The sequence below is a fragment of the Bombus vosnesenskii genome, unplaced genomic scaffold (assembly GCF_011952255.1).
Source record: "Bombus vosnesenskii isolate JDL3184/JDL3185 unplaced genomic scaffold, Bvos_JDL3184-5_v1.1 scf7180000013607, whole genome shotgun sequence".
Lineage (NCBI taxonomy): Eukaryota > Metazoa > Arthropoda > Insecta > Hymenoptera > Apidae > Bombus > Bombus vosnesenskii.
In genome coordinates this window covers 246,729-267,696 of record NW_022883146.1, presented here as the reverse complement: position 1 = coordinate 267,696, position 20,968 = coordinate 246,729, and the positions used below count along the sequence as shown (strand labels likewise).

Here is a 20,968-nt window from a genome sequence, read left to right as displayed (position 1 = left end):
TGTATATCTGCCTGATGAGGTTCAGATTTCTTGAAATAATATGAAAGTTGCAATCAAATAGATTGATTTCTCCTCGTTAACAACATGTTGTAAATGTTGTGAATGCCATGAATTATTGTACTAGAGGTTTAAAACAGATAGGTAAAAAGCAGCATTTAGGAGTACTTTATTTTGTACAAGAATGCTTTCTTACACAACCTATTTTTTATAAAATTATCAGAGATCTTCTTTCATTAAGTCTTGGTGAAAATTTACTCTCACTATGCTACGCAAATACATTAATTATTTATTCACTGGCAACAAATGTTCACTTAACGTTAGATTGTTCTATTCCCGTTCCAATACTGGATGTACGGGGTAACTCTTTTACTTTTGATTCTAAGTGAGAATCTTTGTTATCGACCTCTAAATTTTTTTTATGCTCGTCCATTGGATCTTCGCCATCTTCCAAATCCTCCAAAGATCCTCCTCTCTTTCCATATAATGCTGGATATTGTACCATGCATGTTTGCATGGTTTTAAATGCATTGTAACAGTCTGAACCTTTCGGTTCTGCAGTTGAGTAATGGAAACAAGAAAAGGCCTCACGGAATTCCAAACCACACGGTCCAGTAGCCATACCTCCCAAACATGGACAATTCCAATTAATTTCTCCGCTGGATAATAAGAGACCAGGACTTGGTTCTGGTTCTGGAAGTTCTATTTTACTAGGCGTTGCATGATCTTCCTTTGAAGCAAAGATTATAGTATCTTTACCTTCTTTGTGGATGAATGGCATCATTAACTAATTCATAAAAATGCAAAAGGCAAAGATATGAACTTGTTCTTTAAAAAAGAAAATAGAAATATATAATGTTGAATTTTTCCAAATTCAATTTGTTCTAAATCTTTGTACTTTAATGTTGATAATTCCGACTATTTGCACTAAATGATAATAAATTTGCCGAAGCACGATGAATAGCATAGATGCAAGTATGCCCTTCGTATTTTCCAGCTACGACTAAAGCTGCCCGAAGACGTACATAACAATCATCAGTGCACCTTAGAACACATCTGTGTTCCTTTGAATCAAATTTTAGGATATCTATGGTACCCTTGGTTCCTTCTTCGCCGAACAATTGTTTTATTGATTGAAGAATGTTCTTCTTTAGATAGACATCTGTGATTTCAAGACTAGGGCTATCTGGCAGTATTCTACAAATAAAAAAACATATTCTGAGTATACAGATTTTTCCTTATAAATGTAAAGTATAGTCACTGAAGTTATGAATAGAAGGACAAATCCCATAAACATCTACAAATTACAAATGAAAAATTATTTCATCAGATTGCACAGTAAACGAATATAATTAAATCACAAAAGTAAAAAATGTAAATCATGAATGAAATAGAGTACATTTTCTTAAAATAAGATAGCTAACTGTATTTTCAAAACGCATGTACTTAATTAACTCATATTTAATTTTTTACTGCAATCTTTATCCATATAGATTATATCACTCTCGAAATCTAGGTTAGGTTATATGTGTAAAGATAAAGATCTTAAAAGCTGATTGAATGTACTAACAGAGAAACGTCTAAATAATACATAGTACACACGACACTAACTCCCGACTCACATTTGATATCTACGAATTTAAAACAGCACTTCTGAAGAGGTTCCGTATAAATACTGCGGCACTTCATTCATGCCTTTCCAACAAAGCTAGAACAACGCATTGTGCGAAAAATAGATGGCGCTATCAGTCGGTGACATCGCAATTTTTAACTTTAAGTACTGTATTTTATTATCAGTGTCTGATTTTTTATGATACATTGTCATGCGTTAATTTTCAATCGGAACTATAGTAATAAGAAAAGTATACTATCTTGAAAATTATTATCTAGAAATACTTATAGGGGAATTTTGAAAGAACGATATAACTGACTATAAACGTTATCCAATGAAATGATTGGATTCCTAGGAAATGTCTTAATGCGATTGCTAGTTATAAAATGGTTATACAAATTCAAGGTAGTCGATAAACTAGCCTTTATCCTGTGAAATTCTGCAAGACATTAGGGTGGATAAAGAATTTGTCGACATAAACCTAAAGCGTCTTATATATCAATAGTTAACCCTCATTCTACCTTTAAAATCTTGTCAACTAAAAATTTTAAATCTTAATTTGTAATCTCTTAATGACTTATAAGGCAGTACGTATTCGTTTTCTTTTATAAAATGGCAATTTACTACATATTTCCCAATTAATAACTTTCTGATACATTTAACAATGATTTCGGTAAATTCTTTAATGCGTCAGTATCTTTAAATAATAACAAACGAAATTAAAAACTAATTACATCGAGACTTTAGGAAATTATTTTAACTGGACTCGAAAGCGCAACTTCTTCGCGCAAGGTCAATGCTAATGTCAATAGCCAAGGTTAAAAGCGGTTACAAAGAGAACTTTGAACTTTCACTGAAAGTAGCTACATTTTTATGACATTTCAGTAGTTTCCTGATTGTAAAAAAAGTGAAGTTATCTTGTTCACTTTTTCTTTCTCTATCTTTTACCGTATCATGGGATTATATTGCTGATATCGGAGGAGAAAAAAAAAACGATCGTGCATTGTGACGTTGAACCCTAATATCGATTGAGACATGAAAGAAGAACGGAAGTACATTAGACTTCGTACTTGCTGTAACATTTACGCTTCTCTTTTGACACTCGGAACATCTGTCCTCCTTTTCTTCAATACCGACTGATTTTGACAAATTCAGGGATACATTCGAATGTGCGATCTGCGAAAGAATTGATGCTTAGGTTACCTGGAGCATTATTCGAGTCTCTGAGCAATTGCGAATCCAGCAGCTTTCCAAGACCCTTGTGCTTATCCTTTTCACTGTTCTATGTGGGTCCTGTATACAAGGCCTCCCCATTGGCGTAACGCGAAGAGAATAGGACTAGAGCATTATCCATAAATCAGCCATGCAGGTCAAAGATTTTTGTTTCATGGCACAAACCTGAAAAATCTTTTTGTTATTGGGACCGTCATTACGCTATAATCCGTCATGATGGATTACGCGATCCGGTCATGGGATTTTCATTATTCCATGCGGACTATTTATATAGGCGCTAATCCAATGATGTAGAAGGGTGGAAGCACTCTCGTAGAGTGTTTCACTATTTCAAAATATTCTAAGAATGGATAGACTTTCTCGTTTCTCCATAAACTTCTAGGATACCTGGCGAAAATTTGCAAGTAAGAGAATACTTTTTACTCGGCGAAGAAATGGATAAGTCAAGCAAAGAATGGTACATATACGATGGCCGGAATGTGTGGCGTAGCAACTTGCGGTGCGCTAAAAGGAAATCGCAGGAACATGTGAAAATTTACAACTCGAAAATATCGATGCGCTTTACGTGATTACGCTCTCTGGCCATCTTTCTAGCCCCATTGCAGTCGAAGATGCAATCAAACCGGACTTCTTTTATTTAAGGAGACGATCGATGATGCGATGCTTGAAACACGCGCGCGTGTGCATTAAAAACCCTGAGCTTTAATTTCGTTCGTACATAACGTATCAATTGTGAAAAAGCATGTATACATGGAACGCATAAAGATACGCTCGTATAACGCGTATCATATACAACTACATAAGTCCTACATTTGCCGGCGCGATAATGAAATTTTTAAATGACAACATTTTACGTTTTATTGGTCACAAGTGATTCGATAGATTTTATGAGGAAATTTATGGAAGTTTTGGAAAATACGTTTCGCGATACGCGTCTGTGAAACGTTGCAGAATAATCTACAATTCCCCCTTAGCGACTATAATTTCGTATCGAGTTCGATAGAAACGTGTCATCGAATACAATAGAAGACTAATGACGTCACGGCAACTATACTACGGAAAGTGGTGTATTCGCCGGAATGTCATGAATAACAAAGAATCGTAAAGTCATCGTATTTATACGGCTGTATTTAATCGCGGACTCGTCGATACTTTCAAAAAAAAAAAAAAAAAAAAAAAAAAAAAAGTAGAAAAAGAAGAAAGCATTCGCAACGAAATATTTCACGCGCGATGGAACATTATCGGGCGAGGCTCTCACTGAAAAACAATGCATGGTATCAGACCGAAGGAATGTTAAATAGAATGAAACGTCATGACAAAAATAATGGCAACAAAAGGTTGAAATTGCACCAGGAAGCGTGGTTCCTGTACTTCATTGTGACTGCCCGGGGTCGCACACCTTCTGTATGCAAGTTTATTCAGTTCGAACGGGAGGTTACGCGCTCAAAGGTTAAAAGATCTTGCACCTACCGTGCGTAAACGCTTTTAAAATACACGTGATATACCATGCGACATTTCTTTTTTCTTTCCTTTTTTTTTTTTACGACGGGGCAAATCGTAATTCAATGTCCGGACTACCGGGATGGCGCATAATTTATTTGATGAGCGCGTGCGCGTTACGCAATCCATCGAGAATGAGGAAAACGGAAGAAGACAGCAAGATGCAACGAAAATAAGAACATTCCTCATGATCATTAAACTCCGTACCTACACGAGCCGCCGATGGGACTGGTTCTCCTTGACGATACCGCACGCGTCATATTGCCGTTAGTAAAATCTGTCGATTCAGTTCTCTGAAAATCACTGTTACAAACGATCTCCCCTTCTTTCTGTTGCCTTCCAGTTTCACGATAGGCGACAAGCGACAACACAAGCGTGTCTTTCTTTCGCACCCTACACGCTGTGTCACCGTAGGAGTCCAAGAACCACGATGGACAAGGAGTCATTTTACTGCAGATATTTTGCACAGCCAAACTCGATTAGCATGTGTATAAAGTGGAAATAAGATGGAACTAGAAATGAATAGTAGTAGAAGTTGTTTTAACATGAAATATAAATATATTTGGGTGGTATTGTACAGTCAGTGATTCGTTCGTATATACAGAATTATGTACATGCCGAACAGTACGTTCTCGAATACTCTGCGCGTAATCTCACACATGCATACATTTGACGAATCGGTCGACCCACACGTGTTTTTTTTTCTGAAATAGCCATCTATTCACTCGGATCCACACATCCATCTCATCCATTTCTTGGATCTCTTTCTCTCAAATTTCGCAAATAGAAAGAGATTTCGCAAATCTCTTTCTCTCTCTCTCTTTCTCTCTCTCTCTCGCGCGCGCTCTAGATTTTCTTTTTTTTTTATTATCCTGTGTTTTTATAAGCCCAACGGTATTTCCTTTGGCGGTCGTTTACAATTTCAACGTTGCGATTAATTAGGACGTCGGCCGCCGGACAATTCCTTTCTACGAGTACACTGGCGCCTTTTTGCGAGCTTTTTATCGCTTGATTTCCTTTTTCTCAGTCTAAGATCAACCTAAGCGGATTTTTTTGATCATTTACTGTCGTTATTTCATGACTTTTTTTCTTCTTTACGTAACTCGTCTTCTTTTATCTTTAGCCTGCAATTTTTTTTATCATTTATTTACTGTTACAGAACTACTTGTTACTTGTATTTTTATTTTTATTTTTTTTACTTTTTAGTCCGCGTTACAAACCACAACGAGGTATCGTTACTTTAGACTTCATGACTACAGTTAAGAGAATAAGCGTAGAAATGTATCACACTAGAGACTTGTACATTATCTTAAATGCGTAGGTATGTTCTGTTTTTTTTTTCATTTTCTTTTTACTGATAATACAGTAGTAGTTGGTTAGCTAGCTTTACCCCCCAGAAAACGAAGATCCCGTAGTCGTTCGAGAACCGAGCAGAGGATCGTCAAACGCCGAGCGCGTCTACGACGGCAATGGCGGCGATGGATAAACAAGGCGACACACGTGGCGCGTTTAGCAAAAGGTAGACGCTCAGTGCGCACATATAAACATTTTACTCACACTCATGCATTCTCTCTCTCTCTCTCTCTCTTTCTGTTCCTCGTAAAAGCTCTCCAAAGTCCAACACACAACACCATGACGGGAAGAAATAACAGGCGCTTCGGCTCGAATTTTAACGAACGATCGAGCAAAGTAAACATACACGCGCACACACGCCGCTCTAACGAACGCTCCAGCCAACAGACACGCGGTAGGTAGTGGCTTCAGCGATCAGAAACTTTCGATTAATCACGAAATCAAGGAACTAGAAGGAGAACAATCGCTCGTTAAGTTACACGCTTTTGGTGCAAACAGTCGGAGAAACGTAGGAAGCGAACAAACGGCACGTGGGGTCCAACCGTGGCCGCGCAAAGAGAAAGACTTTGTCTCCGGCAAATCGATCGTTCGCCACGTCGATGAGCCGTATCGCGATAAAGAGAGCCATTTCTTCCTTTCTTTCTCTCCTTTTTTTTTTTTTCATTCGAAGGAATGCGATCGAACCAGTGCGACACGGCTGTCTATTTGACAGAAACCCATTCCTTCGTCCTTCTTTAAAATCGAAGGGGGAAAGGAAAAATGTCGGTTCTTGAAGATGAAAAAGAAGGATAGAGGAAGAAGCTATAGGTAGTAAAAATAGGAAAAGGAAGAGAGAAATAACAGGGAGAAACGTCGCGGAGGCTGTCAAACGGAAGAGGCACACGGTATGGTATCGATTGGCCGGAGAGGCAGGCCTCGGGTCGCTCCAGGGGCGTATTCAGTTGTCCCGTTTCGTGCTCGACTTTTGCGGTGGTAATTTTTGCCAGCTTGTCGCGAGTAAAGGATCGATCGTGGAGAGTTCGTCGAAGCGGAGATGGCAGACTGAGGGCGTGGTCCATCGTTTCGAATCGTTCGAACTATCCATAGATAGACAGAGTAACCTATAATATCCTGACGTCCGTGACACATGGACGTGTGTCTCTCCTCTTTATGGCCACGCGGTGCTCATTCCAGGATCGAGACTCTCCACCCTCTGATTCTTTCTTTCTTGCGCGCGTTATGGTCTATCTATCGCTTATGCCGCTATCTCCCCTCGAGTTCAACTATCGCAAGACCGCAGCAACCCCCTGGCACGACTATGTTTTCGACACAACTCCACCGTATATACCAGAGAGATTCGAGCGATTCGGTTGCAGAGACGACGATATTGCTTTTGCTGCAACGACGCGATCGAAATATCGAGAATTCGCGAGTGCAAAAAATTCACAAAGAGACGAGATAGAACGTATCGTAGAATAGGATGGAGAAAAAGAAAGAGTATCGCAGGATGGATGGATCGAGATTGAAAAAGATTCGGTAACTCGAAGCGAATTATAGGGGTAAGGAAGGAGTGGCGAGCTCGGCTGAGATCGAGCCGTGCCCCCGTATATAAACCGGGTACGCGCTGAAGCGCGTACAAAGAATAGCGTAAAATAGCGCACGTTATATTTGCCGAATCAGCTGGTGTACTCTGATATAGGAACAATTCGTGCGTCAGAGGTGGGTAGGGTCATTGTTAGATGCATACCGCGCAGCTTCTTAAGTGCTTTTCATTCGCCGGCTGACAGCACACAGTCCTCTCTACCTCTCTCTGTCCCTGCTCGAAGGCTAAGATCTGGGCCTGGTCGGAGAGAGAGATCATTCATCGAGAGAGGGGTAGACGATTTAAGAAAAATTCACGTAGAGCCGAGAAGGTGGTCCACCCACGGTGAGGCCCGCACGAGGAGCGCACATTGTAATTCGGGGTCTCGGCTGGAAGCAGAGAGAGGATCGTGGATCAAAAATGGCTTCGGGTCGGTCTTTATACAGCCGGTGCTTTCTGGCGTGCAACTACCTGCCAGAGAGCCACGGTTGGCACACGGCTCGTTCGCTCGTTCGCTGCTTCGCGTCCCTTTGCAAGAGAGTTTTACCTTTACCACACCACGTACCTGGCCAACCAGCCGGTCGCTCGCTAGCTCGCTCGCTCGCTCGTTCATTCGCTCGTTCACCCGTCCATCTACACGCTCCGTCGTCGTTTCTGCCCCAGTGTTCCTGGACCGGGTGTTCGGAGGGGTCCAGAGTTCCACAGAAAAAGCCTTGGGTATATCTTTACGAGCGGAGCCATAAAAGCCGTAGGAGTTCGTCGGTTTCTCGATTAACTCTCGCAGGGTATGGATCGTGTTCGACCGGCTACGATCCTTATTGTCGTGTATATTCTTCAAGCCCGTATAATGCATGAACGGAAGAACTACCGTCCTTCGAAACACCCAGTCATCCCGTCATCGTCATTGTCATCGTAATCGTCATCGTCTCCGTAGTCATTGTCAGTTTCTAAAAGATGGAGCCGAGAGGACATCGATGATGATTTTGATTTCCCCAATCAAATTTTTCTCGTCTCTATTTCGTCGTTTCGCTTCTTTCCCTACCTTTGTTTCAATCTCGTCGTGTCTTACCAAAATGTCTCTTTTGGTCGCGTTTTCCTATGTCCTTTTTCGTTAACCATGTCTACCTTCGAGTGGTCTCCTCGCTTATCTGAATCATCTCGTCCGCGACAACAACGAGATCTCGTCGTTTATTTCGTAGCAGCCTCGACGATCTGCTGTACCCCTCTTCTGCCCTTCTACATTCTCTTTTCCTATTCTTTTTCCTCTTCCCTTTGCTCAGGTATCATATACATGGGATGTGTGTGTGTGTGTGTGTGTGTGTGTGTGCGTGCGTGTGTGTGTGCGTGCGTGCGTGTGTGTCTGTCTATCTGCGTGTTCGTTCACATATGCTGCTATCGGTTCACAGTGAAGAACGGAAAAAAATGATTTTCCTTTCTTTCGATAAATCACGATCAATGAGGACAACGTCATCGGGTTGGATCGATACATTTCTCTAAGTTGTCCTCTGCGATCTATCCGCTCTCACATTATATTATACACACGCTCGCTCGCAATGCGCGAATAGTTTCCGTTTAAGAAAGCGCTACACACAGCGCCCTTCTTTTTCTCTCTTCGTCTTTCTCCTTCATCTCGCTGAACGCACACGTTATACGCGCTCTTTCCGATCGATCGTTATCTATATATCCCCCGTTCTTCTTCGTTTCGCTCGTTTTTCTCTGCCGCCGGACTCGTGATCGCGTAACTCTACTCGCTGGATGCGGCGATCGAGCAACTTATCTCAGCCGCGATCCCCTTTTTCTTTAATACTACATAATTATACACAGGATTAGGCGTTTCGTTATTCATTCAGTCGAAGTGTAAGTGAGGGCGCTAGCTCGTTTAATATATTAATTATTTGAGGCAGTTTACGTCATTTTGTTTAAGGCCGAGTTAATAGTAGTGAACTATGTTTTTTGAGAAGGTGTACGCACGCGTTTAAGCCGCGCCGCGCCACGCCATTCTTCGTGGCTGATTCACGGTGAACGGACAACCAGGAGGAGTATATACCACTTTGTGTCCCTCGTCTGCTGTCTTACGAAAATCTACTGGCAATTTAATTTAATTTCGAACGGCTGATGAATACTCTTTTTCTCGTTGGGAGCAGGAACCCGTCGGGGCCCCTCGCCATCGAAAGTGGCATACTTTGAGCTCTCTTATCTTTAACGGGCCTCTTTTTCTCGTTTCCTCTTTCCTTGTTGTCCGTCGAACGTGAATCGAGCTTTTATCCGGTGCGCGTCTACTGTATACGCACAAAAGTACGTTCGTATATAGTGGAGGGCGAGGCACGTTCGAGCACAGATTCTCTATTTTTCTTTCATTTCTTTCGCTTCTTTTCATCTTTCTCTTTCATTCTTTCTTTCTCTCTCTCTCTCTCCATTAAACGACGCGATGCACACGTATCTCGAGAATAAGCTTGACCGTATATTTTACGTATAGTTCGTTACGCGCGACGTAGGACAAAATATTTGATGCCAGACTTTTTTTTCTTTTTCTCGTACCCGCTTACGGAGGAAGCACGTTTTATTACAGAGTAAATATATGCCTTGTTCTCGCCGACTACAAACGCGATAAACAACCGAAGAAGAAGACTGTTTCTGCGGATCGATCGAAAGAAAAAGAAAAAGTAAAAGGGAAACGGAGAAATAAGAGAGAGAAACAAAAGAAAAAACGAGAAGGAAAAGGGGTAAAGGAACGCTGAACGGAGAAAATAATCGGTTCGGTGTACAAATGCATTCACTGAATGCAACGTTAAATAAAAAAATTACCGGAACGACCGCACATGCCGTGTATTATTTCCTTCGAGTTACACACGTGTCGCGTCGTGTTGAGTTGTGTGGGATTGTGTGTACTCTGGCTGTCTCGGTGGGTACGTTCACATTCGCTCTTTATAACGTAGAACCAGCGGACGCACGATGCTCTTTGAAAATATATCTTCGATCGCAACGTTCCTAACCTAATTGAACGCAACACGGTAGAATAGAGAGACCGAGGATGAAATTTCAGTGGAACGGAAAGAGATTTCGCCACCACAGAACCACGAATAACCGTGTGTTCCGTGAGAAGAGGAGAATCGTGAAATCGAACACACAAAAAAAAAAAAAGGGGGCAACTGGTGATGCACGTTGTGCACGCGTATCTAGAGAGATCGAGCTGATGGCAACTTTCAACAACTGGGAGAGAAGAGGAGCGCCTCTATCGCGTTATCTCCCCTAGAAGATGCGCGCAGCCCGGAAAGTCGTTCGACGTTCCCCTTACGTAATGTTCCTAGGTTTTTTCTCGGATAGTAATAACGATAATACTTGATCGATGTAAACGGTGAATTCACCTGGGGTACGATGATATAAATGTAATACTGACACGGAAAGAAAAGTTTGTACAAGCGTTCGGCAGAAGTATGTAAACATTTTGGAACAATTGAACAGCAGAGTCACACGAGGGACAGAATACGTTACAAAAAAAATGCGTTTGGCACACGAAACATCGTTCAAAAGTTTACTCGCATATGTTTCTCATGAATCGCGTAATCATCAACGGCGAGGCACTTTTAAGCGTCGATCCCTGATATGCGCGAGGTAAAAAGTTAAAGGCGTAACTCTTGATCGTATCAGCCGCTACTCTGCTTGACATTCGATCGTGTCTCGTCGCTACGACGCTACAATGCCCCCCCCCCGACCAACGGAGTTTCGTTCGTTCGCTTGCTCGTTCGCGAGGCCCCCTTTTTTTCTTCTTCTTTCGACACACCGACCGACGACAATCGAATTCTACGAGCGTACCCTTTGCATAGTAAGCGGTTCACGATAAACGGTGGAACATACGACGGAACATACAACGAAACATACGACGAATAGGAGGAGACGAGAGGAAGTTATGTATGTATATACAGGTTGATGGCAGATTACGAAGAAGCTAGAGAAATTCAATGGAAGGAGGGAAAGGAATGCTATTTCTAACCTGTCGATGTTTAACGTTTCAATATTCTAATGCCATTTGAAAAAATTATCTATATAAATATTCGATCAGATCGTTCAACTTTAACTAACTAAAACATATGGTTGGAATTTTGTTGCAAGATTTGTTGATTTATAGGAATTTGCAGAGAAGCAGAAGAAAGAGTAACGCGAAAAGCTCCCGCCGTCGACGATACGTCGGACCACAGTCCAAGTAACTCTATTTAGGCCCTGTATCCGTTTAGCCTTCCCTTCTACTTTGCCGCTAAGAGGATCGTTCCCTTTGAACGAGCAAAAACACCGGGGCGGAAATGCTCGGCCGAGATGGAAGGCGAAGGGTAAGTGGTGCCAGGAACGAACTCTGCTCTCGACAACCGGGTCGTCTCTGCCAACAAATTTTACCAGGAACGAAGTGACTACACACACGAAGCTGAAAATTTCTACGTGGCGTCCGTGTTTCGATTTGGAACGACATTCGAATCAGGATTCGATGCGTGAACCATTGTACCCGATGTCGATTTAACATGCTACAAGGCCGAAACGAACGTTGTGAAAATCCGTTGCTGGGGAACGAGGGATCGTACGAAAGTGGAATGCTCCGCGAGGAATAGTTTAGTGGACGTAATGTGAAATTTAAAAATAACGTTCCGACGAATTTTTTTCTCTACCCGACCGTGGAAGAGGAGCGAAAAAGACGGCTAGAAAACCGACAAACGAGCCGGTGAAACCTTTTCAAAGTCACTAGCCAACGTTTCTGCTTGCGACGCTTCCTAATTACCTGATGTCGACGTCACATTATATAACGAGTTCGACGGGGGTTTCAACGAGGCACAATAATGCCCTCCTTCCTTCCACGTCGTATAAATATCTATCAGTGGATGAAGTTTAACCCTCTGACGAGCGGGCGGCCGATCTATAACTAGGAAACGTATTTACTATCGACCCGGTTGTGTACGAAGAAGCTACGATTGCGCCTGGTCTATTTGATTCAACTACATCGAACCCTATACGTGTCGCGTCAAACGCAGTACGCGTTAGAAACGCGATGCGCACTTTCCCCTCCATCCTCATGTATAACTCCGTCGTTTTATTCAAATCAATTCCACGAATCACTTTTCGGAGAGACGTCGCACAAAAGTACGCATTTCCTACAAAAATAAACGTTCCTCCGCGAGCAGTCTTGTCAGCGCACCCTTCGAGGAACGGAGTTTAACGAATTCCGCAAAACGGTAGGGAAAACAGATCGTTAAAATCAGCCACACGCTATAACTTCGAGGGCGAGAGCTAGACACAAATTTACGAAACGAGATTTATTAGATCTATCGAGAAGCTATATAGTTTCCCGTTATCGAACGTAACAAAGTGCCTTCCGTGACTTTCATATTTTTTTTTTTATTTCGGTATCCAACGAGTAGAACGCAGGAGGTACTTTCCATCTAATTTCCCCGAAACTCTCCTCATTTGGTCATTTTTCCAAGGCTCCGCGAGGCGCGACGAGTGGAAATTATAGGAGCCAGAGTCGCGCAGGTTCGCATTAGCGACTGTTAATCTAACGTCTATCCTATGCACATGGTCGTCAGTGTTTTCGGAGTACGAGTCGACGCATCCTGCTCCCTCCGATGCGTGCGAGCCGTCTCTCGGTTTCGTCTCTGCCGATCCCCATCTTGACCGCGCCCCCTTCGCGTCTGGTCTGGTCGCGTCCCTCGTTCTCCTCTCGTCCCGTAACCGCCCAGATCCGTTCCGTCCCGTCCCGTGTGCCGTCCCCGTCCCGTTCGTCCCATCCCGACCCGTCCCGACTCGTCGTCTCGTTTCGCCTCGTCTCGCTTCGTCTCGCTTCGCCACGGCTCGCCCGTACCGCCGGTGCGGTCGTGCGGTCACGTTGATCGATCGTTACCGTGTAACGAAATACGGTCCCCGTCCGTTTCTCCTTGAGCGCGCTCTTTGAAAAGGGCGCAGGACAAAAAAGAAGAAATCCTGCCCCGGCTCGGACCTCGAGTTTCTAGAGATGTTCCCGACGAGAAACCGACAGAGACGGAGAAAAAGACAAAGAGAGGGCCGCGGAGGAACGAATAACGCTAGAGAAAGACGGGGAACAGAGTCATTCGTGGTGGAGAAAGGGCGAGAGGGACGTTCCGCTAGAGAAGGATAACTGCAATCGCGGCACACCGTCGTTTCCTGTGTGCGCTTGCATCGCGAAATGAAAAGCAGAATCGAGAAAAACTAGTACTGTACATATGGTCTATTTGGCAAAGATGCGCTTGCACCCTGTTGGGTAACGTTCGTTCGTGAGGTTGCGTTCGGGTTTTGGCACTTGCGATTGCGATGATTGTCGATCCGGTTTGGGTATATCTGTAAGCGGAGAAGACAGATGGTCGAAGCGAGGATGTTGTAAAGCTTAGAGGCAAAATATCGGCAAGGAAAGTTGCAACTATGAATCGCGTAAATCGTTAGAAAAAATATCTAATGTTATAAGTACATACATAAGGGAATCGATCGTAAACCTTAAAAATACTATTGTCGATCTATGTATTCGCGATCCGCTGGTATTTGAGAGCCGATGATGGGAAAAAGAGCGAAAGGGCCGCCGCCACGGCGGTGGTATACAACGAGAGACGACCGCGTGTACATGATGTTTGCCCGGCGAAGAAAGGCATCCGACTTTCAGGAATTTACGCGAAGAAAACTCATGGTCTCTATGTCTGAAAGCGTGCGCCGGTTAAAAATACAAAGGGCCTAAGCAAATGGATTTTTATACCTGAACATAATGTACACGTATCGCAGGTGGATGAAATCGCTCGATGCGTATAGACGGACGACCATTTCAGTTGCTGGTACTTCCCTCCATCTGTCCCTGGCTCGAACGTATATCTGTGTGTGACGGTGATAGTAGTGATGATGGTGTGTATGCGTCGTGTGTTTATTCTGTGGGTTTCTGCTCGTCCGTTCGTCCGGCCACCCGCACACTGCTGCCAACAACGAAGAGCACGGCACGTACGGTCGTTGCGTCGACGACGATACGTACATAGACGTATATACGTATGCATACAGATCCATGTATATACAGTGGAATATACACGTAGATAGAAGTAGCGTGTACGTCGCAGAGATAGATGTATCCCGAGTGTACTAGGCAGAGTTTAGACCAACCCGTATGCTCTTTAACGAGTATGGAAGATAAGTCGTACAATAGGGAAGAGAGAGCACACAGCTTTGCAGCCGGATTAGGTGAATAAATGAACGGTGGTGGCAACGGGGTCGGTCTCGAACGGGTTAACGTTGGTGCTGCTGCCGATGCCGGTGGACACCTAACTCTGCGGCAAAAGCGCATGATAACCGGGCGTTTCGTAAAAACCGGCTGCCTGGAGGGCGTGTAGCGAGGTCGCGTGATGCCTGTGTATCGTACTCGCGTATACGCTGGAAACGCCGCTGGAGGAAACACCGCTGGAAGCACCGATCGACGTCGAGGAGGAAGAAGAGGACGAGGAAGATGAGGAAGAAGCCTGTTGACCAACGTGTGACGCTGTACGTGACAGTAACGTCGCCGACGGCCGTCTATACGGGTGATGCCCGACAACCGAGGCCGTCGCTGCTCGCAGATGACTCGACGAATTCGAACTCGCGTTATACGTCTGTTGATACGTCTGCCGTAGAATGCCAGAGATCGACGTGGCCGTCGGCGTCACTGACGAGGAGGAACTTCGGTCGCTTTGGTGAGGTTGATGATGAAGTTGATGAGTCGTTCGATGTTGCTGTGTCGCTTGCTGCTGTGGTTGTTGCTGCTGCCGATGCTGATGATTGTGAGCGCGCATCGCGCGAAAGTAGTGCTGATAAATACCTGATATGACTGCTTTTTCATCAGCAGAAATCAGTTCGGTTCCGGAGGAGGTCGACGTAACCGAACTAGCTTGCTGCTGCTGCTGCTGAGGTTGCTGTTGACCGTGATGGGGGTGAGCGTGAGGACGATGATGATGATGGTGAGTTTGTTGCTGTTGCTGCGGCGGAGGCGGCTGCGGCGGTTGTTGTTGCTGCGGATGATGACGTCTTTGTTGTTGTTGTTGGGAGAGAGTCGCGGCGGCGTTTAGAGCCGCACGATACGAAGCTGCCATGGCCGCGGCGGACATTTGACCGGTTGTAGAAACTAAATTCGATCCGGAATCGGCTGTAGAGACAACGGCTGCGGTTGCTGATAAGACAGCCGCAGCTGCGGCGACAGCAGAACTCGAAGATGACACGGTCGAAGTAGAAACGGCGACAACCGTAGACGACGATGCGACAACGGACGCAGTGGAGGACACCGACGCGGAGACTGTGGCCGCGTTGGCAACGACTGCGGCGGCTGATGCACTTCGCCTGCTGCTTCGCCTAGAGGATGAAATCGGCGCGTTCGCTGGCGGTGGTAGATTGTTGACAAAAGGACTTCTCCTCTCGCGTTCAGCGCGTCGGTAGTAGCACGGGTGTATCATAAGAAGGGGTTCGCCTCCTCCAGGCGGTGGTTTTGCCTGGCTGGGTAGCTCATACTCCACGCTGCAATCGACGTGGAGCGGTTGCGAGTAGTCCTTGTAGTCCTTGTAGGTGGTGACCGCAACCGCAGCGGCTGCCGCCGCGGCCGTCGCTGCGGCCGTCGCGGCCGCAACAGCTGCCGCGGTTGCGGTGGCGGCAGTCGGGTTCGAATTCGTGCTGGAGCCGACGTTAGCGGCAGCAGCAGCAGCAGCGGCGGCGGTGGTGGTGTCGATAATGCTGGTCGATGCGGCCGGTAGGACGGTTTGCTGTCCGGTTGGGCCCGTCGCAGCAGCCGTGGCAGCCGCGGCGCCGCCGCCGCCGGTAGACCCGCCGGCGATTCCATGATGGTGATGGTGATGGTGATGATGATGGTGGTGGTGATGGTGATGACCGTGTCCATGCATAGCGGCACCTACCACCACTTCCTTTTCGTAGCAGGCAGCGGCCATGTTGGAAACCTCCTACTATCCAGGCTTCCGTCGCCGAACCGTCCCTTCTTGCACGCCCGCTGACCAACGACCCACCTCGAACGCTAGGCTCTCATTTCGTGGGATCCTCGTGATTATTCTCCCCGATGACGACCACGATCCTTTGCTCTCCGTCTCGCCCAGCGTTGAGATTACCCGATCTTTTGTTACACAGCCGGAGACGCGAGTTCGCGATCCTCCGGCACTTTTTTCTTTTCCTTCCTTTCCTCAGCTAACCCTCTTCTTTTCTTTCTTCTTCTTCCTCCTCTTCTTTCCTAGACTTCCCTTCTCGCTTTGTTTTCTATCTCCTTTCGAATCGCATTTACCTGTGCGACTGTCTTAATGACTATAGCATTCCTCGCTGTTACAGACATACCTTGAAACGAGGCGAGAAAGAATGGTTACGGTTCATCGCAGTGAAAGAGGGTTGCCTTTTCCAGGGGTTGGACCAATCAGCTATTATATCCAACACCGAGGAAAGCCCTCGAGACAGAAGCCCGCAATGTACAGCAATGAAACGATTATTGCATATTTCGAGAGAGGGAAGGGAAAAAGAGTCCTAGGTAAAGAGCTTACAAGCGACTATAAATTCAAACACTACCGGCCCTGACTCGTTTGACACCGGCTTCCTTGCAATATCGACCTTTCCCTTTTATAATCTTTTGTTTCTCGATGTATTTGTCTTCGATCTTTCGTCCCTACCTCCAAATTATTCCGTTTTTTTATAAATGAGTATTTTATCCTCCCCTTTCCTTGCAATCTCTTGTTACATAGGATTAATCTACTTCACTTTGTCACAAGCCGTTTTGTATGTGTCATTCCGGGTGCTACATCTGTGTATTGTGTTTCCATTTAAATGATGTCATATTTTCACTTTAATGAATTTCCTCTTCGCACGTTTTCGTTGATAAAGCTTTAAACCACGTTCGTGAGAACGCTAAACCGAATGGTGTATCGGACTCAGTAATACGGCTTAGACGTGATCCGGCTGGGCGTAACGTTTCGTTCGGTCGTTCGTTTCGGCAAGGCTGAAACACCCTAATACGCCGACGTCGTTTCGCAAATCTATCATGGACTTACATGTTCCATTTTTTACTCGGATTATCTGTCTTTCTTACACACAGCACACACAGCGGCACAAAGGAATATTCGACGACAGAGAACACGTTCAGGCTTCTTCAAAGGGGTACGCCATTGCTGCGCGTGTGTCAATTCGTCCGGCGTATCGGTTACTAGTACACACGCGGAGACTGCGCCTATGAACACTAATACATATACCGTACGCGATATATACATAAACTGCACAGCGTAGTAAGTGTAACTCGATTGTCTCGTACAGACTGCCGAGCTGCGACTGAAAGCCAAGTCCTGTCGAACCCTCGTGTCGGCTCGCCACATTTTGCAACGCCATCTTCCTTGCGTTGCTTCCTTCTTACTCATTCGATTCTGCTTCCTCGTCTACACCGTGTGGTCGATTTCGTAGATTAATGGCTAGTATCTATGAAATGCGACGCGCGATGCACCACCGGGATAGCCAACCTGACGTGCCCATTTAGTTTCCTTTCATGCAAAAATCTCTGATTGGTTTCTGCATCGGAAAATATAGTTTACATTCCTTACACATTGATTAAATTTTGCTATTGAATTCTAATATCTCCTAATAATCACGCAAATAACGTTGTCTTCTATTGAATTGTTTAAGTTCGTAGATGAACTTCTTGTTTGAATCGTATAGCTTTTTGTTTTCGACAATCTGCAATATTGACTGTTATGCAATACTCCATCTTTGTTCTGTTGATAAGTAGGTAATCTGTAATGTCTACACAGTAGATAGATGTCGCCACTCTACTGGCCACTGTAATAGCTTGAAAATTTTGGCACGCATCTTTTTACAAGCCTATATTAAATGCATTTTATGTCAGTTATTTTACTTTGTTTTCTTGCTTATAAAATCCTGTATATCGTAATAAATTATAGTTTTCCTTCATATAGTCGTTTTCTCCTTTACAAATACGTTGAGATACGTGGCGTGATTAGAATTTCATTTACGTTCTTCACATATGCTCAGTAGACATTCGATGAATATCTTACAAACATCAATGAAACTTTTAGTTATATCTTCCATCAACTGTAACTAATAAATTTCCCATTAAATGATGTAAGCTTCCTATAATTTAACGAGATTCGAAAAATAATATCAAAAGCTTATAGAATGACATCATAATTTTTACATAGAGAATGTTTCTAAGAGATTACAAGCATGGTAGTTTATAGGTAGAGCTTGTGTGGTAGGTGGGACCGCCGTAAAAAAGTGATGCTATGTGAATGATGCGATAGTACCGTATGAGATGACGTCAGTGAGATGTAATTGTTGGTTCCATGTAGTAGTGGAAGAATATGTGAAGAAGCACGGACGCGGCGACCAATAACGGTTCTCCACATGTAACGTTCCTGGTCTCAGCCAGTCACATTAAAGGCTGATGCAAGTGTGGTTCTAGGATGTTCTGCAGTCACTGAAATGTTGCAGCTCGTCAGTACGATTACATCAGTTAGAAAAAGCGTACGGAGTTTACATTCTATCCTTCGGTGTTATGTATTGGATCAGTCGGCGTCCGGCACTCGGTGGTTCCAGAAGTTGGACAAACGATAGATAGGGGTGGTGAAGTTCTAAAGCAAGTGACAATAGTAAATCCATTCCATATTTTATGGCTGATTATGAGCGTACTGAAAAGTGTTATCATCACGTTGCCTAAAGGCCTGCCGTCGAAGACGCCTGGCGTTATATCGGCAACGGAATTAACAAAATCTGTGCAGAAATTAAATTTTTCCGCTACCTTATTAACCGATAAAACGAGAATGGATCCAAAGAAAATGACTAAGCACGAGGAAATTCAGGATGACGGTTCATCGTTCAAAACAGATGTATGCGTTCGTGGAAAAAAACGGCGGCTAGATCACTTGACATGGGAGGAAAAACTACAGAGAAAGTACGCTGATAAGAAATGAAAATTATAAATAAAAATCAGAGTACATATATAGATACGTTATCGAAATATGATAAATCCATTTCTATTGATTTTCCGACTTAAAATTGAATTTTTCATATAATTTGGTGACTAAAAAGAAGTATTTTAGTATGAAATAATTGAAGAAGGAAATATCTTAATCGAGTTTTCTACGATGTTTTTTAAGACACGAATAATATTAGTTTAACTGTTATGTTAATTTAACTTAATCAATATTAGACTGCATAACTAATTTTATATTGATATTATTTTAACGTTCATGAACTTGGCGAAATTACATATTGAATTTTAAAATTGGTTTTTTATAAAAGGCGGCAAATGTCATGTTTATAATAATGTCCTATGTTTTTTGTTCATAATGTGATTAGAAAACATTCGAAACTAGTGTTGAATTAATCCGAAATGATATTTTATAGGAAATTAAAAAATAGGGTAGCAGCTCAAACTTCTCGGGACCGTAAAAAAGCGAAACTTGACGAATTGGAAGAAACTGTTCGAACTTTAAGGGAACAAAATGAACTGTTGACGCAAGAATGTTCGATGTTAAGATCGCAAAACGAAATATTAGTCACAGAAACGAAAAGATTGAGGAAGGAAAGAGAGACCAAGAACGCGGGAGAATTTGTTTGTTCCATGTGCCAGAATCGTGTCGGCTGTGCTGTGTCCTCGCTGGGATCTACAGTGTCCCCCACTCACCCTCTGCAGCAGGGTGGAACAACACAGCTGGCACCGTCGCTGACGCTAACCCCAGGAGCAACAATTCTCCTGAAGATACTGACCATTTACCTCCTCTTGAAGAATTATTTGGCGACTTCCAAGGAGACGATTACATCGAACGACTTGAACAACTTGCAGAAAGCCTTCTACGGGAGGTTACAGCAGAAGTGGAAGCAAATCCTCATAGGACAAATGAACAAGTGAGTATTATTGATCATTATTGATCTGTCAAGCAACTACATCATATAATTTGATTTTATTGCTTTAGACTTTAGGAATGAATGATTTGTTTGAAAGAATAGAAGCATTTTGATATATTCTGAAATCCATAGGAAATCATTGATTATTAATAATTAAGCTGCAAATCTTGAATATTGTTAAACATTTCATTCGTTTCTGAATTTATATTTTTCATTTGCAACTCAGTCTTCCTTTCGTTAATGACATAATGATTGTGTCTTGTGTAGGTGCCAGTTAAGGAAAATACCACTGAGAAATGTCACTATTCAAAAAGAATGGTGGGGCAGACATCAAAAGATGTGGAAACCAATGGAACCTGTAGAAGCATGAATACACATCAACCATGGCATTCTGTTTCTAGCACAGCCAATACACCTTATACCACAAACACAACCGCACCAGCGTCAATAAAGTCAGAGGTCGAAGTAAAACAAGAAGTCGAAACACAGGAGTTAGACACTATTTATGGTACCTACGATGAGGCAACCAATTCTGTAATGATCATTTATCCAGGAGATGAAAGCAACGTAAGCATTCAAGAATGCGTTCAAGAAGTAGTTACGGACGGTATTTGTACGGATGGTGTTTGTTCGAACGAAGATTCAACGTGCATAACACCGAATTATTATTCCAATCAGTTATCACCATGTTACACAAATACGGATTCTATGTCGCCGGCGAGTATACATTCCGAAGATGTGGATGTTAGTTACACACATACGAAATTAGATTCTAACGCGTCCGATTATGGATACGAATCGCACGGTTCTCCAAA

At 43.6% G+C, this 20,968-nt stretch overlaps 3 protein-coding genes across 5 annotated transcripts; 1 reads left to right on the top strand and 2 right to left on the bottom strand.

The window, feature by feature from the left end:
• Positions 1-142: 142 nt before the first annotated feature.
• Positions 143-1,734, bottom strand: LOC117238798 (mitochondrial intermembrane space import and assembly protein 40-B-like). Of its 2 annotated transcripts, none has more exons than XM_033504000.1 (2): positions 1,620-1,731; positions 143-1,194 (listed from the first exon to the last, which is right to left on the bottom strand). In XM_033504000.1, the coding sequence occupies exon 2, from the start codon at positions 779-781 to the stop codon at positions 308-310; it is 474 nt and encodes a 157-aa protein (XP_033359891.1). In that variant the 5' UTR covers positions 782-1,194; positions 1,620-1,731; the 3' UTR covers positions 143-307. The 2 variants fall into 2 exon arrangements, with proteins under 2 accessions (XP_033359891.1, XP_033359892.1); XM_033504001.1 differs by having other exon boundaries at positions 876-1,194; positions 1,568-1,734.
• A 3,724-nt stretch (positions 1,735-5,458) lies between these two features.
• On the bottom strand, positions 5,459-17,607 carry LOC117238789 (centrosomal and chromosomal factor-like). Of its 2 annotated transcripts, none has more exons than XR_004494265.1 (2): positions 7,822-8,596; positions 5,459-7,645 (listed from the first exon to the last, which is right to left on the bottom strand). XR_004494265.1 is itself a non-coding variant. In XM_033503981.1 (2 exons), the coding sequence occupies exon 1, from the start codon at positions 16,190-16,192 to the stop codon at positions 14,549-14,551; it is 1,644 nt and encodes a 547-aa protein (XP_033359872.1). In that variant the 5' UTR covers positions 16,193-17,607; the 3' UTR covers positions 5,459-7,645; positions 13,999-14,548. The 2 variants fall into 2 exon arrangements, 1 of the variants encoding a protein (XP_033359872.1); XM_033503981.1 differs by lacking the exon at positions 7,822-8,596 and adding an exon at positions 13,999-17,607.
• A 1,068-nt stretch (positions 17,608-18,675) lies between these two features.
• Positions 18,676-20,918, top strand: LOC117238791 (X-box-binding protein 1). Its single transcript, XM_033503983.1, has 3 exons — positions 18,676-19,197; positions 19,653-20,153; positions 20,421-20,918. The coding sequence occupies exons 1-3, from the start codon at positions 18,926-18,928 to the stop codon at positions 20,521-20,523; spliced, it is 876 nt and encodes a 291-aa protein (XP_033359874.1). The 5' UTR covers positions 18,676-18,925; the 3' UTR covers positions 20,524-20,918.
• The last annotated feature ends 50 nt before the right edge of the window (positions 20,919-20,968 follow it).